We start from the raw sequence: 18249 nt of genomic DNA, 5'->3' as shown, positions 1-18249 counted from the left end.
GACCCGGAGGACACCAGGAACGCAGGCTCAACAGTGCTCTTGTCTGGCTGGACTGTTTAAAACCCTGCTTAAAGCAACAATGTCCGAGCAGGTAGAGGGGATAAAGATGGCTCTGTTGGGCAGTTTGAGGGGCTTTGCCCACACCGGTGCCCCACATGGATGATGAGTGTGTTCTCAATGGGGAGGGTTTTAGCTGAAGGCTGCCAGCTCATTCTTGGGAGGGGAGCCATTGTAGCCGTGGTTACCAGGCAACTATGGAACCCTTGTTCAGAATGCTTATTCAGAATTCAATTTCTGAACATAGAGAGAGAGAGAGAGAGAGAGAGAGAGAGAGAGAGAGAGAGAGAGAGTGTGTTAGGACACAACCACAAAGCGGAGGTTCGGTGGAGTTTTAGAATACCACACTTCAGCCAACGCATTTAACAAGGTCTTTTTTTTCTTCTTTCATTTGCGTTGTATACAGTTCTGTTGTGTCTTACATTCAACCTGAAATATCAGGTTGCACAATGAACCATGTGAGAAGGAAGCTTTAATAAGGGAATTTGATTCCTGAGTGAATTTGGCCTGAGAATCCACAGACAAGGATGTAGATCTGCACGGATGTCGATCTGCAGTTTTACCATGTAGCACCATACATAGGTCAGCGAATGTCTCTAAAATCACTGCTTTGCATGAAGTTTTACTTACATATGTAGTGTGGATGTGTTTTTTAGTAGATGAAACAGATTGTTTGTGTGTGTGTGTGTGTGTGTGTGTGTGTGTGTGTGTGTGTGTGTGTGTGTGTGTGTGTGTGTGTGTGTGTGTGTGTGTGTGTGTGCGCGTGTGTGTGTGAGATGCTGTTGATAAGCAGAGACGCTCCAGCTCGGATTCTGTGCCAGTTGCTTTACTGCCCTATCAAACCAGCACTGGGTGTCATATCCACAGCACCAAGCAAAAGCCTCTGCCTCTGCCTCAAAGTCGCACCTGTGACCGTCAGACTGGGTTGCGGTTCTGAGCAACTGTACAGTATGTTGGCATCTTTAGAGACCTGCCATGAGCAGAACAGAAGGAAACACACTGGAACAGCAGAACACGCTGGGACTAGGAGTATTTCAAGCCAAGCCATACTTGGAGGGAAAGGTATAGAACACTCATGACGAGCTGGTTCAGAGCGTGAGAGTGGGAGAGCGAGAAGCCTGAATGTGAGTTCTTTGACCAGTTTATTGCAGTGTGTCTGTGAGACATGTGTTCTAGCAGACATGTCTGTGTACCGACAATATTTGTGTTGTATAGGTGTTTGTGCACATGGAAATGTTTGCTTGTCTGTGTGCGTGTGCGTGTGTGTCTAGGCATGTGTGTGTGTGTGCATGTGTGTATGTCTAGACGCGTGTGCGTATGTCCTCATACCGTCTGTGGTTCTGGAGCAGTTCTCGGTGGAGCTCCTGGTGACTTTTTGAAGCTTTCACTGGATTGATGAGTTTTTTGGGTTTGATGAGGTCATCGTCACCCTGCACTTGGTCGGGTTGTGTGGCATAGCTGGCCACCGCAAGGCGCTCCCTGCGTGGGAACTGTAGCGGTTCACCAGGCTGGTGTGGCTGTTCCCATTGGATATTCGCATACGCTGAGGCTGCGGTAAGAGGAACCCAGAAAAAAACACACCATTACATTACGCAATAAGGCATCAGTGCAACCTGACAATTCTTGCCAAGAAGGGCACTACTGAAGTGAATTTGTGCTGAGAGACAGAGATCTCTCAGAGTGTGTTATGAGCAGAGTCTCAGTGAGGCCAAGCTGAGCTCAATGAGTTCCTATAGATACTGTCATTTCAAAGGTTCATGCTACATAACCATAACACACCCTGTACAAACACAGTGGTGTGGGGTCTGGCTGTCCAATACTACAGATGAGGTTATAAATGTGATTTTGCACAATGCGGGATGGAGAGAGAGAGTGAGAGAAAGAGAGAGAGAGAAAGAGATGGAAAGAGAAGGGGAGAGAGGGAGAGGGGGAGAGATGGAGAGAGAAAGAGATGGAAAGAGAGAAACCTCAGTGGCGGTAATAGGTGAACGGCCTCTTAAGATTGTTTATGTTCCTTTGGATTATGGAGGAAATTCCTGAGACCCATTTCCTGTCTGCTGAACCCAGCAATTTAGCCATCCAAACCAGACCAGCAGGCCTCCAGTGTGCTTTGCCCTACCTTACAGTGCACGTGTACCAAATGAATAAAATTCCGCTTGAGTACATGAGTCTAAAGACTTCAAAATTAAATAACCGCTTTTTGAGAAATTTACCAAAACCCTGCTGCCTTAACACAGAATGAAACCCTGACATCTCCGTATCTGCGCTAGGACCAAGCCAAACACTGACAAGGTCATTTAACGTAGGCCAGGAGATTCGTTTAATACAGGTGTAAAATCCAGTTCCTTGCTCGGTGCATCTCAATGAATGTGGGCAGGTTTATTTTAAGCCTCACGCTGGCCCAGGCCCTCCCACGAGATGACCCGGCAGACCCCAAAACAACACGGTCTCCTTCGTCTCTTTACGACCGGCAAAGACTAAAGGTGAAGTGAACCTGAGCAGCTCGGCAGTGGAAAAAGATCAGGTGTCATATGCGTAGAGGCCGGGTCCGAACAATGCCGGGGTCTGAGGAGGAACCAGAGATCATCTCCACTATTCAATATTAAAACCACCAGCACAATGGATTTGAATCGGGAGTACCTGCAAATCACAGCTCCTCCATGGAGGAGCATGATGGATGACGAAGGCTCCAGAGTCGCCTAGCCAGTGAACCGCACTCGCCTGTCCCTGCAGCGTTTGAGATCGCACTTTGCCGTGGTTACATTTTGGAGTCCTATAGCCAGGGACAGGAAGTGTGGTAGCCCAGTGTCCAGAAATCTTGGGTACATGTCCTGGTAAGTTACTACACCCTTGGGAAAGTCACGTTACCCTACGTGAAGTGTAAGTAGAGCTTTGCGAAATGGTCCACGTAATCAGAGAAGATAAATGCTGTCATCAAACAGCTTTGTCAGCTCTAACGCACAGATAACCAGTTTGGGAGCTACACCACAGATTCCTTCCCTGTTCCAGCAAACTGGATCCAGTTCTTCAGGTAATTATGAGTTCCTTGATCATGAGCTCCAGGGAATGAGTCAGAGAATGACCGGAAGATCCATACATGCTGCTGTCATCACTGTTGTTGTGAGGTCCACGGAGCCTCTGGCGGGACAGTTCAAGTGTCCAGGGAACGGAGACTGACTCTCAAACCCAAAGCTTCAGGACAGACCCACGTGTTAAAGACCTCCACCCACGTCTTTGGAGTGAAACGTAACCCGGCAAAGCCGTAGCTTTGCGATGATGTAAACGCGGCAGATGTTAAGGTTTGAATGAACCGGGTCATTTTGCTGGGGTGACTAATGAACAAATTCTTGTTCCCCATCTCGGAGGAGCGTGTTTGAGGGCTGGCTGGGATTAAAACAACGACAGCAATGACAAGTACGTGTTTGAAACGATATAAAATATCCTTCTCTATGGTGTAGACTCCATACCAGAGCAATAAAAAACAGATGGGCTGTGTGAGAACGTGAATGGAATGTAGTGTCTAGTGCTGACAAGTTCATATGCTCAAATAAACCCTCATGGAGATGTTTGTTAAGGAGGGTGTGGGTGGGTGTGTGTGTGTGAGAGAGAGAGAGAGACACACACACACACAGAGTGAGTGAAAGAGTGAGAGAGAGAGACAAAGACAGTAGACAGAGAGAAAGAAAGAACAAGAGGAAGTAAGACAGTAGAGAAAGAGTGAGAGAGAGAGAGGAAGAGTGCGAGATGGCATAAAGAATGGGCCAGAAAGGTAACGAGATCTCGAAGCAAATCGACTGTTCTTCTGCGGGGGGATCCGTGTACTCATTGATTAGATATCTATGACATGCAGAGCAGGAGCAAAAGCTCTCTGGGCTTGTTCTGAAAGTTAATATCGTCTCCTTTTACTGCCAGGATGCGTTTAGCTACCTCACCGAAGGCCTTGCCAGTCACTTAACATGTTCGGCCCCACCAGGCCATCTGATTCCAGGAAATGTAGACCGTTAATTCAATTGCGTTTCGTGGTCATTTTGACAGCCAGGTAAGTCAGGCTTGGATCCCCGCCTCAGACACAGCGGAACCCACGGAAGGGCCGTGGCAAAGGCGCTGTTCGAACACGTCGCGATCATTCGAGAGGGGAAGAAGCAGAGCGAGCGAGCACGGACGTGTCTGCGCTCTTAAACGTGTCCCGGCCTTCGACCGTAATGTACTGTCACCGCTGCACAGGCAGTGGAAGGTCGTTATTCAGCGCAGGGCCCTAGTGATCCGTCCTTGCTCACCAACACACACGGGTGCCCTTTAAAGACACTTCTACAACAGTTTACTCCCTCCTCCGAGTGTATACAAACAGGGGTCTGGCTGTTGTCAAGGCGACAGCAGAGGTCTCTGGGGATGCCCAGAATTGCTGCTCTCCCATGTGGGGGAGGAAATGGGGTGGGGATGTGTGTGTGTGTGTGTGTGTGTGTGTGTGTGTGTGTGTGTGTGTGTGTGCTGAAGGGAACGGGGGGCTAGTTTCCCATAATCCACTCTGAATGTTGACCCTTGGCAAACCACAGGATTGAGACTGGCAGTTCACACAGGGAATTACCATTACAAAAGCTTTGACCAAGATCCAAGCCCTCGGCTTTCATGGACATAAAACCCCACTTACAAAAATATCAATAAAGAGATGTTTTAATGGAAGAACGCGATTTTAAAATATGCATGCAGGTCTAAAAATAAGGCTCGTTGAGAATGAGAAAGTCCTCAAGGCAGCGAGGAGCAAGCGGCACGTGCTGTTGGAAGGTGTGTTTGTGCTGACGGCTCTTCCTCAGATAGCTGTGCAAATATGCACAGGGCAGTTTACTACGGTGGCCAGTGGTCAGGATGAAGACTATGTGAACCTTGTGCTTTTTTCCTGCTAAAGCAAACACTGGACCAGTAGAAAAAAATGAAGGCAACAGTTGCGAAAGTACTTTGTCAATATGGCACAAACGTGTGCCTTTAATAAACTGTCTTTTAACTTCAGTTAAAATAAAACTTTATTATACTCTCTGGTGGTATGTCATCTGTCATGAAATATATGTAGCAGGTACTTTGTGAAATGGGTGTAAAAATGCAGGAACCCTGTCAACCATTCAGGGAAACCTTTTGCTTTGAAGCATGAATTTTAATGATTAACTTTTTGGCGTCCTCTGAAGCGATTTGTTTAGGATGTTAAGCTCACAGCAGCCCTAAATAACATACTAAAGTGGCTACAAACCGCTTACTACAAAAAACAAAGGCAGTAATCCCACCTCTAGTAGATCTCTTGTATGATCTTTTAGTTTTGACTTATTTTCTGTCTCTCTCTCGCTGTCACACACACACACACACACACACACACACACACACACACACACTCACACTCACACTCACACTGAACCGCACAGATTTCTAAATGGCTTCTTCTGGTGTCTGGTTTACGGTGTGTAAGGCTGTTTGACATAGATCAAGTATTTAGCCCCTGTTTGCCTTCCTGTTTGCGCCCTGGGGGAACTTCTGTTATTTGCACTGAGTAATCACAGAAATCTGCCCATCTAAACATCTGAGCGTTTAAGAGGCGTTTACCGTAGAAACGTGCATTTCCAAACTTCACTGCTTTCAGCCCTGATCTGCAGTGGAACGTGAGACCAGTCTGCTTCAGCTGACATCATCTCCAGTGCCAAGCACAGTGCTCCCACAGGTTGCTGAACCCACACCGATGGACACGCTCAACACGGCAACCAAACACCAGAGCCTGGAGCCTGCCGTCTGAGCTCAGAGTGTCCTACTTTTAGTACAACAACAGTAAACCTGGAACACATGCTCAGGTAGTGTGGGCGTGAAGCTAGAGCAGGTCACCTTACCTGACTTCACCAGTACGTCCCGCGGTCGGCTAGGGGGGCTTTCTGGGTAGAGTTTGTGTCCTATGCTGTGATCCATTCTTCTGTTGCCTGTTCGCGCTCGCGTGCGTTCGTGTGTGTGTGTGTGTGTGTATGAATGTGTATGTACTGGCCACTCCGAGAGAGGCTACATGTCTGTGCAAGTGTGTGTGCGTGTAAGTGCGTGTGTGGGAGGGTGTGTGTTTTTGCAGGCCGTTTCTCTGGTGCCTGTGCTGCACTGCACACATGCTCATGCTGCTCTGCCCTTCCCCTCAGATGTAAACAGTCACATGACTTGATGGGCATTCCTAGGCCACGCCCCTCTCTCGCTCTCACTTGTACACAAGGGAAACTCTTTCTCTCTTTCTGTCTCTGCCTTCTTTTCTCTCTCTTTCTCACACTCTCTTTTGTTTCCCCTCCTAAACCCCGCCCCCATGCCCAGACTGCAACTGCTTGCCTGTAGGCAGGAGTCTGATACTGAAGGGTTGAGGAACTAACATCTATATCTCTCTCTGTTTCTCTCAGTACTGAGATCAACCCTCAAACTTATATTGGACTTTATAAATCCACGCGCGCACACACACACACACACACACACACACACACACGCACGCGCACACATACACATTTCCTCTGTGTGGCTGTTGAACAAACCTTTAAATGTTTATCTGCAGGTTATTTACTTACTGCAACCATCTAGGCAAGAGCAGTATTGGAAGGCATATACCTCATACTGGAAAGTATATATCTCATATTGGGAGGCAAATATCTCATATTGGAACGCAATTATCTTATACTTGAAGGCATATACCTTATGTTGGAAAGTATATATCTCATAGTGGGAGGCATATACCTCATTCTGGGAGGAATATACCTCATAAAGGAAAGTATATATCTCATACTGGAAGGCAAACATCTCATACTGGAAGGTAAATAGCTCATACTGGATGGTATATATCTCATAGCAGGAGGCCTATGAGGCCTATAACCCTAACCCTAACCCTACTTGAAGGTATACACCTCATACTGGAGGGCATATACCTCATACTGGGATGCATATATCTCAGACTGGAAGGCTTATCTCATACTATGAGGCATATATCTCATACTGGAAGGCATATACTTCATACTGGGAGGCATATATCTCAGACTGGAAGTTATATATCTCATAATGGAAAGCAAATATGTCATACTGGAATGTAAATATCTCATACTGGAAGGCATATATCTCAGACTGGAAGATATATATCTCATACTGGAAGGCATACACCTCATACTGGAAGGCATATATCTCATACTGGAAGGCAAATATCATACTTGAAGGTATACACCTCATACTGGAGGGCATATACCTCATACTGGGATGCATATATCTCAGACTGGAAGTCTTATCTCATACTATGAGGCATATATCTCATACTGGAAGGCATATACTTCATACTGGGAGGCATATATCTCAGACTGGAAGTTATATATCTCATAATGGAAAGCAAATATGTCATACTGGAATGTAAATATCTCATACTGGAAGGCATATATCTCAGACTGGAAGATATATATCTCATACTGGAAGGCAAATATCTCAGACTGGAAGGTAAACATCTCATACTGCAAGGCATATATCTCATACTGGAAGTTAAACATCTCATACAGGAAGGCATATATCTCATACTGGAAGGCATATATCTCAGACTGGAAGGCAAATATCTACTAGTGGAAGGTAAATATCTCATACTGGAAGGCATATATCTCATACTGGAAGGCATATGCTTCATACTGGGAAGCATATATCTCAGACTGGAAGGCATATAGTTCATACTGGAAGATATATACTTCATACTGGGAGGCATATATCTCATACTGGAAGGCATATACTTCATACTGGAAGGCAAATATCTCATACTGGAAGGAATATACTTCATACTGAGAGGCATATACTTCATACTGAAAGACAAATATCTCAGACTGGAAGGTATATATCTCATACTGGGAGGCATATATCTCATACTGGTAGGCATAAACTTCATACTGGGAAGCATATACTTCATGCTGGAAAGCAAATATCTCATACTGGAAGGAATATACTTCATACTGGTAGGCATATACTTCGTACTGGGAAGCATATATCTCAGACTGGAATACATATATCTCAGGACTTTAGATCTTATTCAGCTTAATTATGAATATTCAAAGCTTTGTGTGCTCTGTCCTACATCTATTAGTAAACACAGTTTAATACTTGATTTAAAAAAAAAAAAAGTATTTTTAAAGATGATGAAATCTGCAAAACTAAAAAACTGCAGTGTTTTTCAAAGTTTTTGTGCCTGTTAAGCTGTTTATATGATGCATTGTTTTAAATCATTTTTAAAGCCAGCAACAGTGAATCCAGAACAGAGGCCTATACATCGCTTAGCTCTGTAAACACAGTGGGGCGTCGTGAGGCGTCCTGTGTGTGCTGTGACATGTGAGTAATGGCATAACGGCAACGGCGGTGCATGGCAGTTCACCGGGGTTGTTATCTCACCATGCGTGGTGCCATTATTGTGCTGGAGGACTGAAACCCGAGCGCGGACTTACCCACACCACTCATGCGGCTTCCACTTTTCACACTCAGCTGCTTGTTGTTATAGGGCTTCTGCTGGAAGGAGGGAGGGAGGGATGGAGAGAAAGAAGGAGAGAGAGGGACGGAAGAGGACAAAGAGAGAGAAGGAGCGAGAGAGAGAGAGAGAGAGAGAGAGAGAGAGTGAGCTAGCTGTCTAACCCCACTCTGACAGACCGTTCTGGAAGCTGCCACTGAAAACAGACTCCAAACTCCCTTTAGGTGCCTACATGGTTGTTCCAGATTTAGGGTGTGTAGAACACTAAAGCAAAGGTGGTAGCGTTCTAGCATTTCACATTTTAAACACAACCTCCACAGAAGTCTGGGACACATGGTCTGAGGCGGCTTATATCGCTAACCACAGGCTCGTATTCCCTGCTGCTAGAGTGGGAATTAATGGACCCCTCCCACACTTCATTTCAATTCGATTAAGTGTCTCCATATCAGGATATCTCTGCCCTTCCACTCCTCTCCATAGCCATGCAGGACTTTAATCGTCAATTTGTAATGAAAAGATTACTTGACATTAGGGCCGTCCCATTTGAGTTAGAGGCTGTGGAACCTTCTGATACCCAATAAAAAAAAAAAAACCCTATCAAGCAATCAAGGAGAGAGCCCCCCTGCTGTTTCAATTGGAAAAGCCCAAAGTGAAGATCCCTCTTAATTAAGAGTACAGAAGCTCTCAAGTGACTCTCATCTTCCTGCTTGGGACTGTACACCAGCTCCTCCGAGTTCCAGATCAATTTTTTGTGATCGGTTACGCAGAAATATTGGAGCCCTTTGTCTGGGCATGAAACTTGATTCTGCTGGAAAAACACGAGACGAGTTGTCTAATTTGCAAATGCATACTATGAACGAGACAAAACAGATCGAGACTCAGGACGTCAGTTTGATGGTTGGATGTGCTGATCCTTTTAAAGTATCTGAAATAGAGTCTTCTGGTGTGGCACCAAACGCCACGGCGAGAGTTCAGGCCTGGACTGGTCGCTGCATGAGAGAGGAACATGTAGCGGAAACTAACCTGAAGATTTAAGTTCCAGTGAACAAAACATGTGAACCATGTTCCCTTACCTCTGTTACAGCCCTCTCTCTCTCTCTCTCTCTCTCTCTCTCTCTCTCTCTCTCTCTCTCTCTCTCTCTGTCTCTCTCCCCCTTCCTTCTCCCCCTCTCTCTCTCTCTCTCTCTCTCTCTCTCTCCCTCCCTCCCTCCCTCTCTCTCTCTCTCTCTCTCTCTCTCCCTCCCTCCCCCTCTCTCTCTCTCTCTCTCTCTCTCTCCCTCCCTCCCTCCCTCTCTCTCTCTCTCTCTCTCTCTCTCTCTCTCTCTCTCTCTACTCCAATACCCTTGCTCTCAGTAAACCCCGGCCTTTTCTTAGATTTAGCTCTAACCCTTTGGAAAGGCCTTGACAGAATGAATGGATGTTGCCGCTGCTACTTGCCGGTTGCTAGGAGAGATGGAGAGAACTGCTCAGACGTGGTTTCCCCACAAGGCTCTCGCTGTCTTGCCGCCACACACTATTGCACTATAACTCTAGCACTCCACTGGAAACTGTGCTTATGGTCCATTACGGTGTAGGTGTGTGATGGTCAAGACACTCTAGCAACTTACTGTATAATATTGCATATTATGGTAATATCAGTATCCTTGGCAACAAAAGTCCTTTATGTACAGCATACACTGGTCAGGCTTTTCCTTCTGGATTAGAAAGACATAAAAATAAGTACATGACAAACACAGGCAGCCCACATCATTTATGGTAAGTACATCTCTCAAGTTCGTGTGCTTTGTGACATGTTGTCTGGAAACTGACATAAGTGCATCAGCACTTCACAAACATGTTCTACCTGTACAGGATCATAGTCAAACGAATAGCATGTCCTACCATCAGGCTTCAGTCTCAACTTAGCAAGCACATTTGATCGAAATGTAATTAATTCCCTCGTGTTTTAAGAGGATTTGCATATTTTGCTACTGGCATTAGCAAGGCTTAGAGCTGTTATGAGCAACAGAGGCTAACTAAGAGGGTGTAAGATGCTAAGCCCGTGCTAATAACCAGGCAGGCGAATTTCAGTGATCTTACAGGCAAAGAGACTGGATCCATGTTCGGAGCGGCTCGCAGTGGAGGCTGAACTCCGTGCCACCGCAGAGGACCATGCAAATGAAGATTTACTGTGTGGCCTCTCCAATGCAAAATGAACGGGAATTGATTTTCCCTTGTATAATTAGGCCTGTGAGCTGATGTCCTTCTGAAGAGTTTGCGAAATTGCATGGTATATTACACAGACTGTGGGTGTGGTGGAGTATGTTAAAATGTTAGAGTAGCTAACGCAGATGAAGCAGATGAAGCTAGCACATGTATGGCAACAGCGCATGACCTCACTGGCCAGACGGAATCACGGCTCTGCATCTCTGTCGTGGCGATGTGCAGAACGGAGGTGGCAGCCAATGCAATCTGGCATCTGCAGTGCGAGAGTACCCGAGCGTGACGTGTGCTAGCTGTTGCCATGAGCGGCCCGGCGGGCAGACTCCGGACTCGAGTCGCGCGGACCGTTTGACCTCTCCTGCCCCTGGGCCTGTCCGTTCTCTGCGTATGTTTTATTTACTCTGTTCGGAAAGGGTGCTCGCGCAGTGATACAGCATCCCCTTAATGAGGAGCGAACAGAACAGGAGGGTGTCTTGCAGATTTCGGCCACGCTCCGGTGCGCCGGTCGCAAGCCGAAGATTCTCGGGTTTCTCAGACAACGCAAAACAATTAGTGCAGGCCGTGGCGAGGGAGGGGTGCCGCGCTCCAATTACCCGCAGACAGGACCAGAGGCAGTGGGTACGGGTCAGCGGCTTAATACCCCGAAGCCTGTCCTGACCGACATACGGGGGGGGTAACGTGCACAGAGTGCAAGGGTTAGAACGAGAGATGGATGGAGAATTATCTCTGGGTTGCCATTCCGGTTTTCAGCTCCTAGCCAAGTTACACCCCTATTTGGTGCAACTTCGATGCTTGGATAAAACGATAACTAACGTCTCACTTACTCGAGGAAATATCAAGGCACCAAAGTCATGTGAAGTCAGGAGTCAGGCGACAGCAGATGCCGACCACCCCTGGTCCCCTGGTGACTGTTACGAACTTAAAAGCCTTGAAGGTAGGGAAGTTCTCGGCCAGGAGAGGAAAGACAGAGTCAGTAACGATCTCTCCTGATGAGATGAAAGCAAGACATGAAAGAGCTTAAACGTAGTGGGTGTTGGGCTGCAGCACGAGAGGGCATGTTGTTCAGCGAGGACGGGAGGTGTTGGCTGTGTATGAGCAGGTTCTTATAAGTGTGTGTGTGTGTGTGTGTGTGCGTGTTTGTGTGTGTGAATGTACGTGGGTGTGTATGCGGGTGCGAGTGTGTGTGTGCGTTCCTCTTGGTGTTTTCGGTTGTTTACTTGCATGTTTTTGTGTGTGCTCATGTGTCACACAACACCACTGGCATTCATAACCTCTGTGCCAACTGACCCTAAACTTGACTCACACAGGGCAACCTGTCACCAGTGGCAGTCCTGTTCAGCTATGCCCGTCCTCCTGCAGACTATGCCCTTATCAACCGCCTTTGGCACTCGCCAGTTTCTCAGACCTGCTCAACTTGGCATTATTGCTGCTTTGGTCTGCGTCCAGTGAAACCTGGTCTGGCGTCAGTGAACCAGGCAGGCGTGCCGAGAGCGTGAATTGGAGACTCTACAGATGCTTACAGCGCCGCGACCTGAGCCACAGACTCCTTGTAAACTACAAAGCGTTCCTCGCGGGTTTCCAGACAGGACGTGGTGACGCCCAGGAAACAGGGCCGTGGGTGGTGTAGGTGGTGCAGGGGGCAGGAGCCCTACGCTGCACATCAGGGTGGAGCTGTTACTGTCTCGCGTGAGAAAAGTGTAATGTCACTCATGGAAAACAATAGCTTCGACTTCCTTAGCTGGACCTAAAATCTCGTTTTTTTTCCCCCCGTTTTGTCTCCTTTTTTGGCACAAGGGTTACAAGCCAAATAGAAGCCATAACAACCGTCCGGTTTTTGGTTCACCAAAGCTATGGATCGACTCGATACTGCAGCTGACTGTGGGCTCAGAGGTGCAGCACTGCAGTGTTCACTGTTCTCTCTGGTACCAGTCACACCCGCTCCGGGGTTGGCCAAACTGTAAATACATCCGTTTAAAATCCTTAGGATACGATCCAGATGCAGGTCACAAGAAATGACCAGGTGCAAGATTCTTCCCTCGCAAGTAGCCTGACTCTGCCCCCTTGTGGACAGTATATAAATTGCATTACACAGCACGGTCACAGGTGCACAGTGACAGTGACCCTACAATACACGGTTTGTGTGCCAAATAATAGTAAATGCAAAACTGCAAAGTCAGATGCTGACAGTTCCCAATTAACATATGACGTAATGGGTGCACATGAATCTTTTTTGTCGCAAAAGCTTGTTAGTAAGCTCAAGGTATTGGTCTTCTGTAGTGTGTAGTGATTGTGCGGCGCATTTCGGTGAGCGGAGAGATTCAGTCAGCAGTTCTTCAGAGTTTTTAAAGCCACAGTGCTATGCAATCAGGTGTGTAAAACCGTGGGGGGAAAAATGATGAACTCTGCACTTCTGTGGCTTCCCAGGATGGGATGATTTGGGTTTGATACGTTTCCTTCACAGTAAAGAACATTTTCTTTAGTAACAGGGTGTTCTGTTGTGTATTGTTATGCAAATAACACTGTTGTTGAGGCTATCTCATATTGGTGCTTTAATAACAGCACCATGGTGTTTGTGTGTGTGTGTGTGTGTGTGTGTGTGTGTGTGTGTGTGTGTGTGTGCGGTCATGAGTGCACGTACGCGCGCGTGTGTGTGTGCGAGGGGGTGTGCATGTGTGTGTGTGCGGGGTTGTGCATGTGCGTGTGTGTGTGTGTGTGTGTGTGTGTGTGTGTGTGTGTGTGTGTGTGTGTGTGTGTGTGTGTGTGTGTGTGTGTGTGTGAGAGAGATAATGAACACCATCTGCCTTAGCTGGGTACACCTGGCTCATGTCAGTGTGTATGAAGGTGACTGAGGACCTGATGGACCTACGAGGTGCATGCTGTGGTTAAAACAGCTCTGGTAAAGCTCCATTAAACCTGTCTAATCTCCATTACTTTAACCTATAGAAGTCTATTAAAGTTAGGTCATTTCATTAGAGGAGGTTTAAATGAGGGTGTGAAGACAGAAAATTAACTAGTGTTATTTGCAGTGGGAATAGTTGAAGCTACACAATACCTATTTCAGCTGTATACCTGTAATGTAATGGTGCTTATTACGGGTTTCACGGGTTTTACTAAGAAACGTCTTGCTTAGTAAATAACACTCTGATGATCAAACCAACGGACTTCTGATGGTGAAACTGTAGTCATGGCAACCAGTCAACACACACACACACACACACACACACACACACACACACACATAAATCCACACATACACAGAGTAATGGCAATAGCAGCTGTTGTTACAGTTTGTATGTTTCATTAGGGACTGTTTGTTTAGACACAAACCAAGAAATATATCTGATGATAGTCTTGTTTAAGAAATCAAAACACAGGCTCTAGTGCAGACTGGATTCTTCTTAAACACCAAACCTCACCTGACTGGATGCCATGTGTTTGGAATGAAGTTCGAGTGCACATACAGCGCTCTCACTGTTACTGGCCTTTATCAAATGGGCGGTTTGGATTACCCACTGATTTCTGGAACTGATATCAAAGTCAGTAATATCTGAATCATTCCCAGAACACAGAACTCCCAGAGTTAACGAGCTTTTATGACATGACATAAATATCTATAAATAAAGAATTGATAAAAATTCAAATAATTCTAAGTTGTTAAGACTGTCCCTTGTGTTGTCTGTGCTGGTTTAGATCTCTGTAGAGGGTAGGCAGACAACATTTACAGCCAAGGTTCCACCTCTTTTGCACCCTAAACTACCTCTCCAACCATGAATAAGGGGTTGTGACCGCAAGTATTAAGTAACTGCCAGAAACTAGCACTTACTTCATCTTCCTCAAAACCTGGTAAAGAAAAAAAATCCAATTTGAGAACACAGAAGCATGAAATCACACTTTGTAGTTCTCAAACCTCCACATTCCAAACGTCTCCGATGAACGGCTGTCTTGTGATGTGACCCACAAAAAAAAAAAAAAACCTTCCAACTTAAAGGCTGCTTCCTATTTCTGGACCTTTATACTCTAATGGAGAGAGAGAGAGAGAGAGAGAGAGAGAGAGAGAGACTGAGATTTCTTGGCTGAGGCAGGGATCAGAGAGTGGTTTGTTTGTCGGGCCGAGCCTCATTACGGTCAGATCTGCTTACAGGGTCTCATGGGTGACCCTGCGTGTCCAGGTCTGGTGGGCCTTGTCAGCATGAACAGGAGCCAACCTCTCCTCTCTGTCTCCTAACCCAGAAACGAACAGCGGATCTGACACCCACTTCTGTAAGTCTCATTTACCTGCTGGGGCCTGGGGTTTGCTTAAAAGTTTTACTGACCTACCCAGACCTTGGAAATGGAAATTGAAACTGAGGCAAATACTATTTGTATTACAACAACCAGGAGCAGAAAGTAGACAGTATTTTCCACAAATGCGTCGTGTGTGTAAGCCTGCATAAGTACGAATGCACATCCAGTCAGAAAGGCGAGATTTCTACAGTCTTGTATTGGAAATACATATAACAATCCACAGCTTTTCTGCACTTGTTCATTATTTACTGATGTGATGGTTTAGGTGGTTTAGGTGTCTAGAGCGAGGTTGTTTCTAGGGTCAGGATACTACTGGGTCTTATTATTGTTATTATTGTTTTGGTCTCTCTCATCATTAAAATAAATGTAATTAATCATGTTCTTTTGTTGTGGTTTGTAACCTGCTCCACTTGGTTCATCCGAACCCCTCAATAAACAGATTATATAACTCACTCGTCTGAAGCAGGAATGTCCTTACAAAGATCTGTCAGTTTAGAACCCAAACACCGGTTCCTTCAGAGTTCAGTTCTTTCTGGTTAATTGTTTTTATCTTGCTGATTGGCTTAATCTGTCTCAGACCTGTGACCCAGATTTCTCAGACTAGAAGCAAAGTCAAATATAGTAGCTGGGAGGCCGCATGCTGACACTAAGTGGTAGTAAGAAGTTGTGTTTTTTTGGATTGGCTAATAGTAAGAACGGAGGAATGGCCCACCTCTGTACTTACTCTGGATTGGCTAACAAAAAGAATGGAGGGACCGCCCACCACTGTACTAACTCTGGATTGGCTAACAGAAAGAATGGAGCGACCACCCACCCATGTATGAACTCTGGATTGGCTAATAGAAAGAACAGAGGGACCACCCACCTCTGTACTAACTGTGGATTGGCTAACAGAAAGCTTGGTAAATGTACCTGCACAAGTGTAACCCGAAAGCCATTGTGGTAAAATTGTCCTGCTGGTTGCTGTCCTGCTGGTTGCATCTAGAGCTGTCCGTGGCTGTACTGCGCATGGACACGGCCTGGATCCAGCCCAGGGAACTGCCAATCCAGCTGGGCTCAGCCATGCATGAAACGGCCCGAGCCTTGAAAAGGGACGAAGCCGCACAAAGATTTAATTAAATCATACGCGATAAGCAGCGGGACAAAAGCCAACATTATGACTCCTGACATTCATTTCCAAGACCCCAAACAAAGTAGTTGATTCAGATTAGGGAGGCTGCTCAAGATATGAGGACATAAAATGTTCCTCCCAAATAGGTCCTCTTCCCGATGTGTGATTGAAATGTGTGTAGGGAGCACCACACCAGCACTGGGAGTGGCATTCAGCTCATGCCAAGCTGCCCGGAAGCTGGCGCAGAGAAGATGAAATTACAGCACAGAACCTTTCTGACATTTCAGCTCCCGAGCTAATCACATCACCACCCCCTCCGTCCACCTGCTCACACATTCCCTCTCTGCCTCTCACTCTCCAGATTCACGCCTTACACATTCACTCTGCACGCATGCACCGCGTACCTTACCATATACGTCTCCCTCGTAAACGCCTTCCTACTGATGCAGAGGCACAGACAGCTCCTCAGATGGAGCGGTAGATCACATCCGACATTTACAGACACCACCAGGTGCATTAATACAGCAGAACTAGCACTTAGCGGCCAGTAGTATTTTCGGCGGCAAGTCAGTTATGTCTTTATTTGACAGAGTGAGTGAGGGGTGTTGTAGATGAGGCCTCGTGTGCAGTGGCTTGGAATGTTGAAGAGCATGTCAGGACCACCACTGATGAGCTTAGAAGCAGGTCTTAGTTTTGGTGAAACTAGGACTCCCAGACAGAACTATTCTACACAAACTACTCCACTAGGACCGCTGCTGTAGATGAGGTCAATCGTGGGTTTTTTTGTTTAGGTTATGGCACACGTATTTCGTCTAATGTCTGACAGTCAAATGTTGACTAATTCCTCGACGTAAAAACAAGCTCTTTGCGCATCCCATAATCCCACAGTAAACCCCTCACAAGCAGCTGTCAGCTGTCACCAGCAGGCTTTCCAGACAGAGTCAAACTTCGGCTGGACCCGCCAAACCCCACTCCACGCCTGCTGCACACGTGTGGCAAGCCTCATCGCTCAAATATTTGTGAACACTGGCAACAGTGGGCACCATGGAGCAGGACCAGGGGGTGTGAGAGCCATGCACACCATGTTACTATTTCATACAAAATCTGGAAAAGTAGCTGTTGAGATATGATCCAAAATACAAAGCCCACTGACCTTGTGCATGCATAAATGTATTCTTGCATTGCTGATAATCTCAACCCAGAAAAAACCTGTTTTTATTTTTACTTGCTACTTGAGGTCTTAGAACTACAATAATGGGAACCACAGTTATGATAAACACATGAATATTTCATGAATATGTATTAAAAATGAGAACACATTTGCATTGAAGTATTTTTTTTATGTTATCCATGCAGATGAATGCATAAATAACAACAACTGACATTTGTGTTTGTGTCTCATGGGCCTTGGTCCCTGCCAACCTCTTGTCTGACTTCAGACACCGTTAGCAAAGAACTGCTTAAAACAGGGACCTTGAAATCAGGCGCTCACTTACGTTCTGTCCGTGCGAAGCCCCCATGCCAAAGCAGGGTGTTGGCGGGCTGCTCTGGGCACTTCTTGGCCAGTTCTCTGCGCCGCTGGCAGGTGAGGCACTTCCAGATTGAATCAGCTGCTGTCAGCCTGGCTCCGTGGGAGGGTGGGACCGGCGGGAGGAAAGGCTCGTCTCCCGGCCCCTGGCACCTTACCAACAGTTGGGTATTCCTGCAAGACGCTATGGTCTTATTTTCGGCATAGACCCGCGACCAGAACTTGGCAGGAGAGGTCCACTGTAGCTGCGTGGGGTACAGACAGCCAGCATGTCACACTCAGTCAGTCAGGCTGAACGAAAAGTGTAAAAAAAAAAGCAAAGAAAAAGAGAAAACGGGGCGGACGAAGGAAAGACAGAGAGGGTCAGGAGAGTCGCGCGGTGTAAGGAGGAGCACCTGTTGCTAGTCTACTCCTGCTCCCCTCTCTCCCTTAAGGATTTAGCTGGCTCAACCAGATTATGCTAATCGCTAGCGACAGCGGAGAAAGCCCACGGGAGAGCGCACGGTGGCATGGCCTCCGGGTAACAGGCGAGGATCAGGAGTCACACAGGCTCCATGTCACGATTAGCAGTCTACCAGGGAGACAGGAGAG

At 46.6% G+C, this 18249-nt stretch overlaps 1 protein-coding gene across 6 annotated transcripts in view; it reads right to left on the bottom strand.

The window, feature by feature from the left end:
• si:ch211-236d3.4 (protein FAM107B) overlaps positions 1-17747 on the bottom strand; it is a 20694-nt gene extending 2947 nt beyond the window's left edge. The window contains exons 1-3 of one of the 6 annotated variants that reach the window (XM_035520457.1): positions 17627-17747; positions 8514-8574; positions 1387-1606 (exon numbers count right to left, since the gene is read on the bottom strand). In XM_035520457.1, the coding sequence (XP_035376350.1) occupies positions 1387-1606; positions 8514-8574; positions 17627-17650 (305 nt within the window). In that variant the 5' untranslated portion in view covers positions 17651-17747. Of the gene's footprint in view, positions 1-1386; positions 1607-5921; positions 6199-8513; positions 8575-14558; positions 14572-15931; positions 16034-17626 lie in introns of those variants that run through there. The other 5 variants (XM_035520458.1, XM_027020516.2, XM_027020519.2 and 2 more) reach the window with 5 other exon arrangements.
• Between the last annotated feature and the right edge of the window lie 502 nt (positions 17748-18249).

Source organism: Electrophorus electricus, chromosome 20 (genome assembly GCF_013358815.1).
Source record: "Electrophorus electricus isolate fEleEle1 chromosome 20, fEleEle1.pri, whole genome shotgun sequence".
In the NCBI taxonomy this organism is placed as follows: Eukaryota; Metazoa; Chordata; class Actinopteri; order Gymnotiformes; family Gymnotidae; genus Electrophorus; species Electrophorus electricus.
This window is presented reverse-complemented; position numbering and strand designations above follow the sequence as displayed.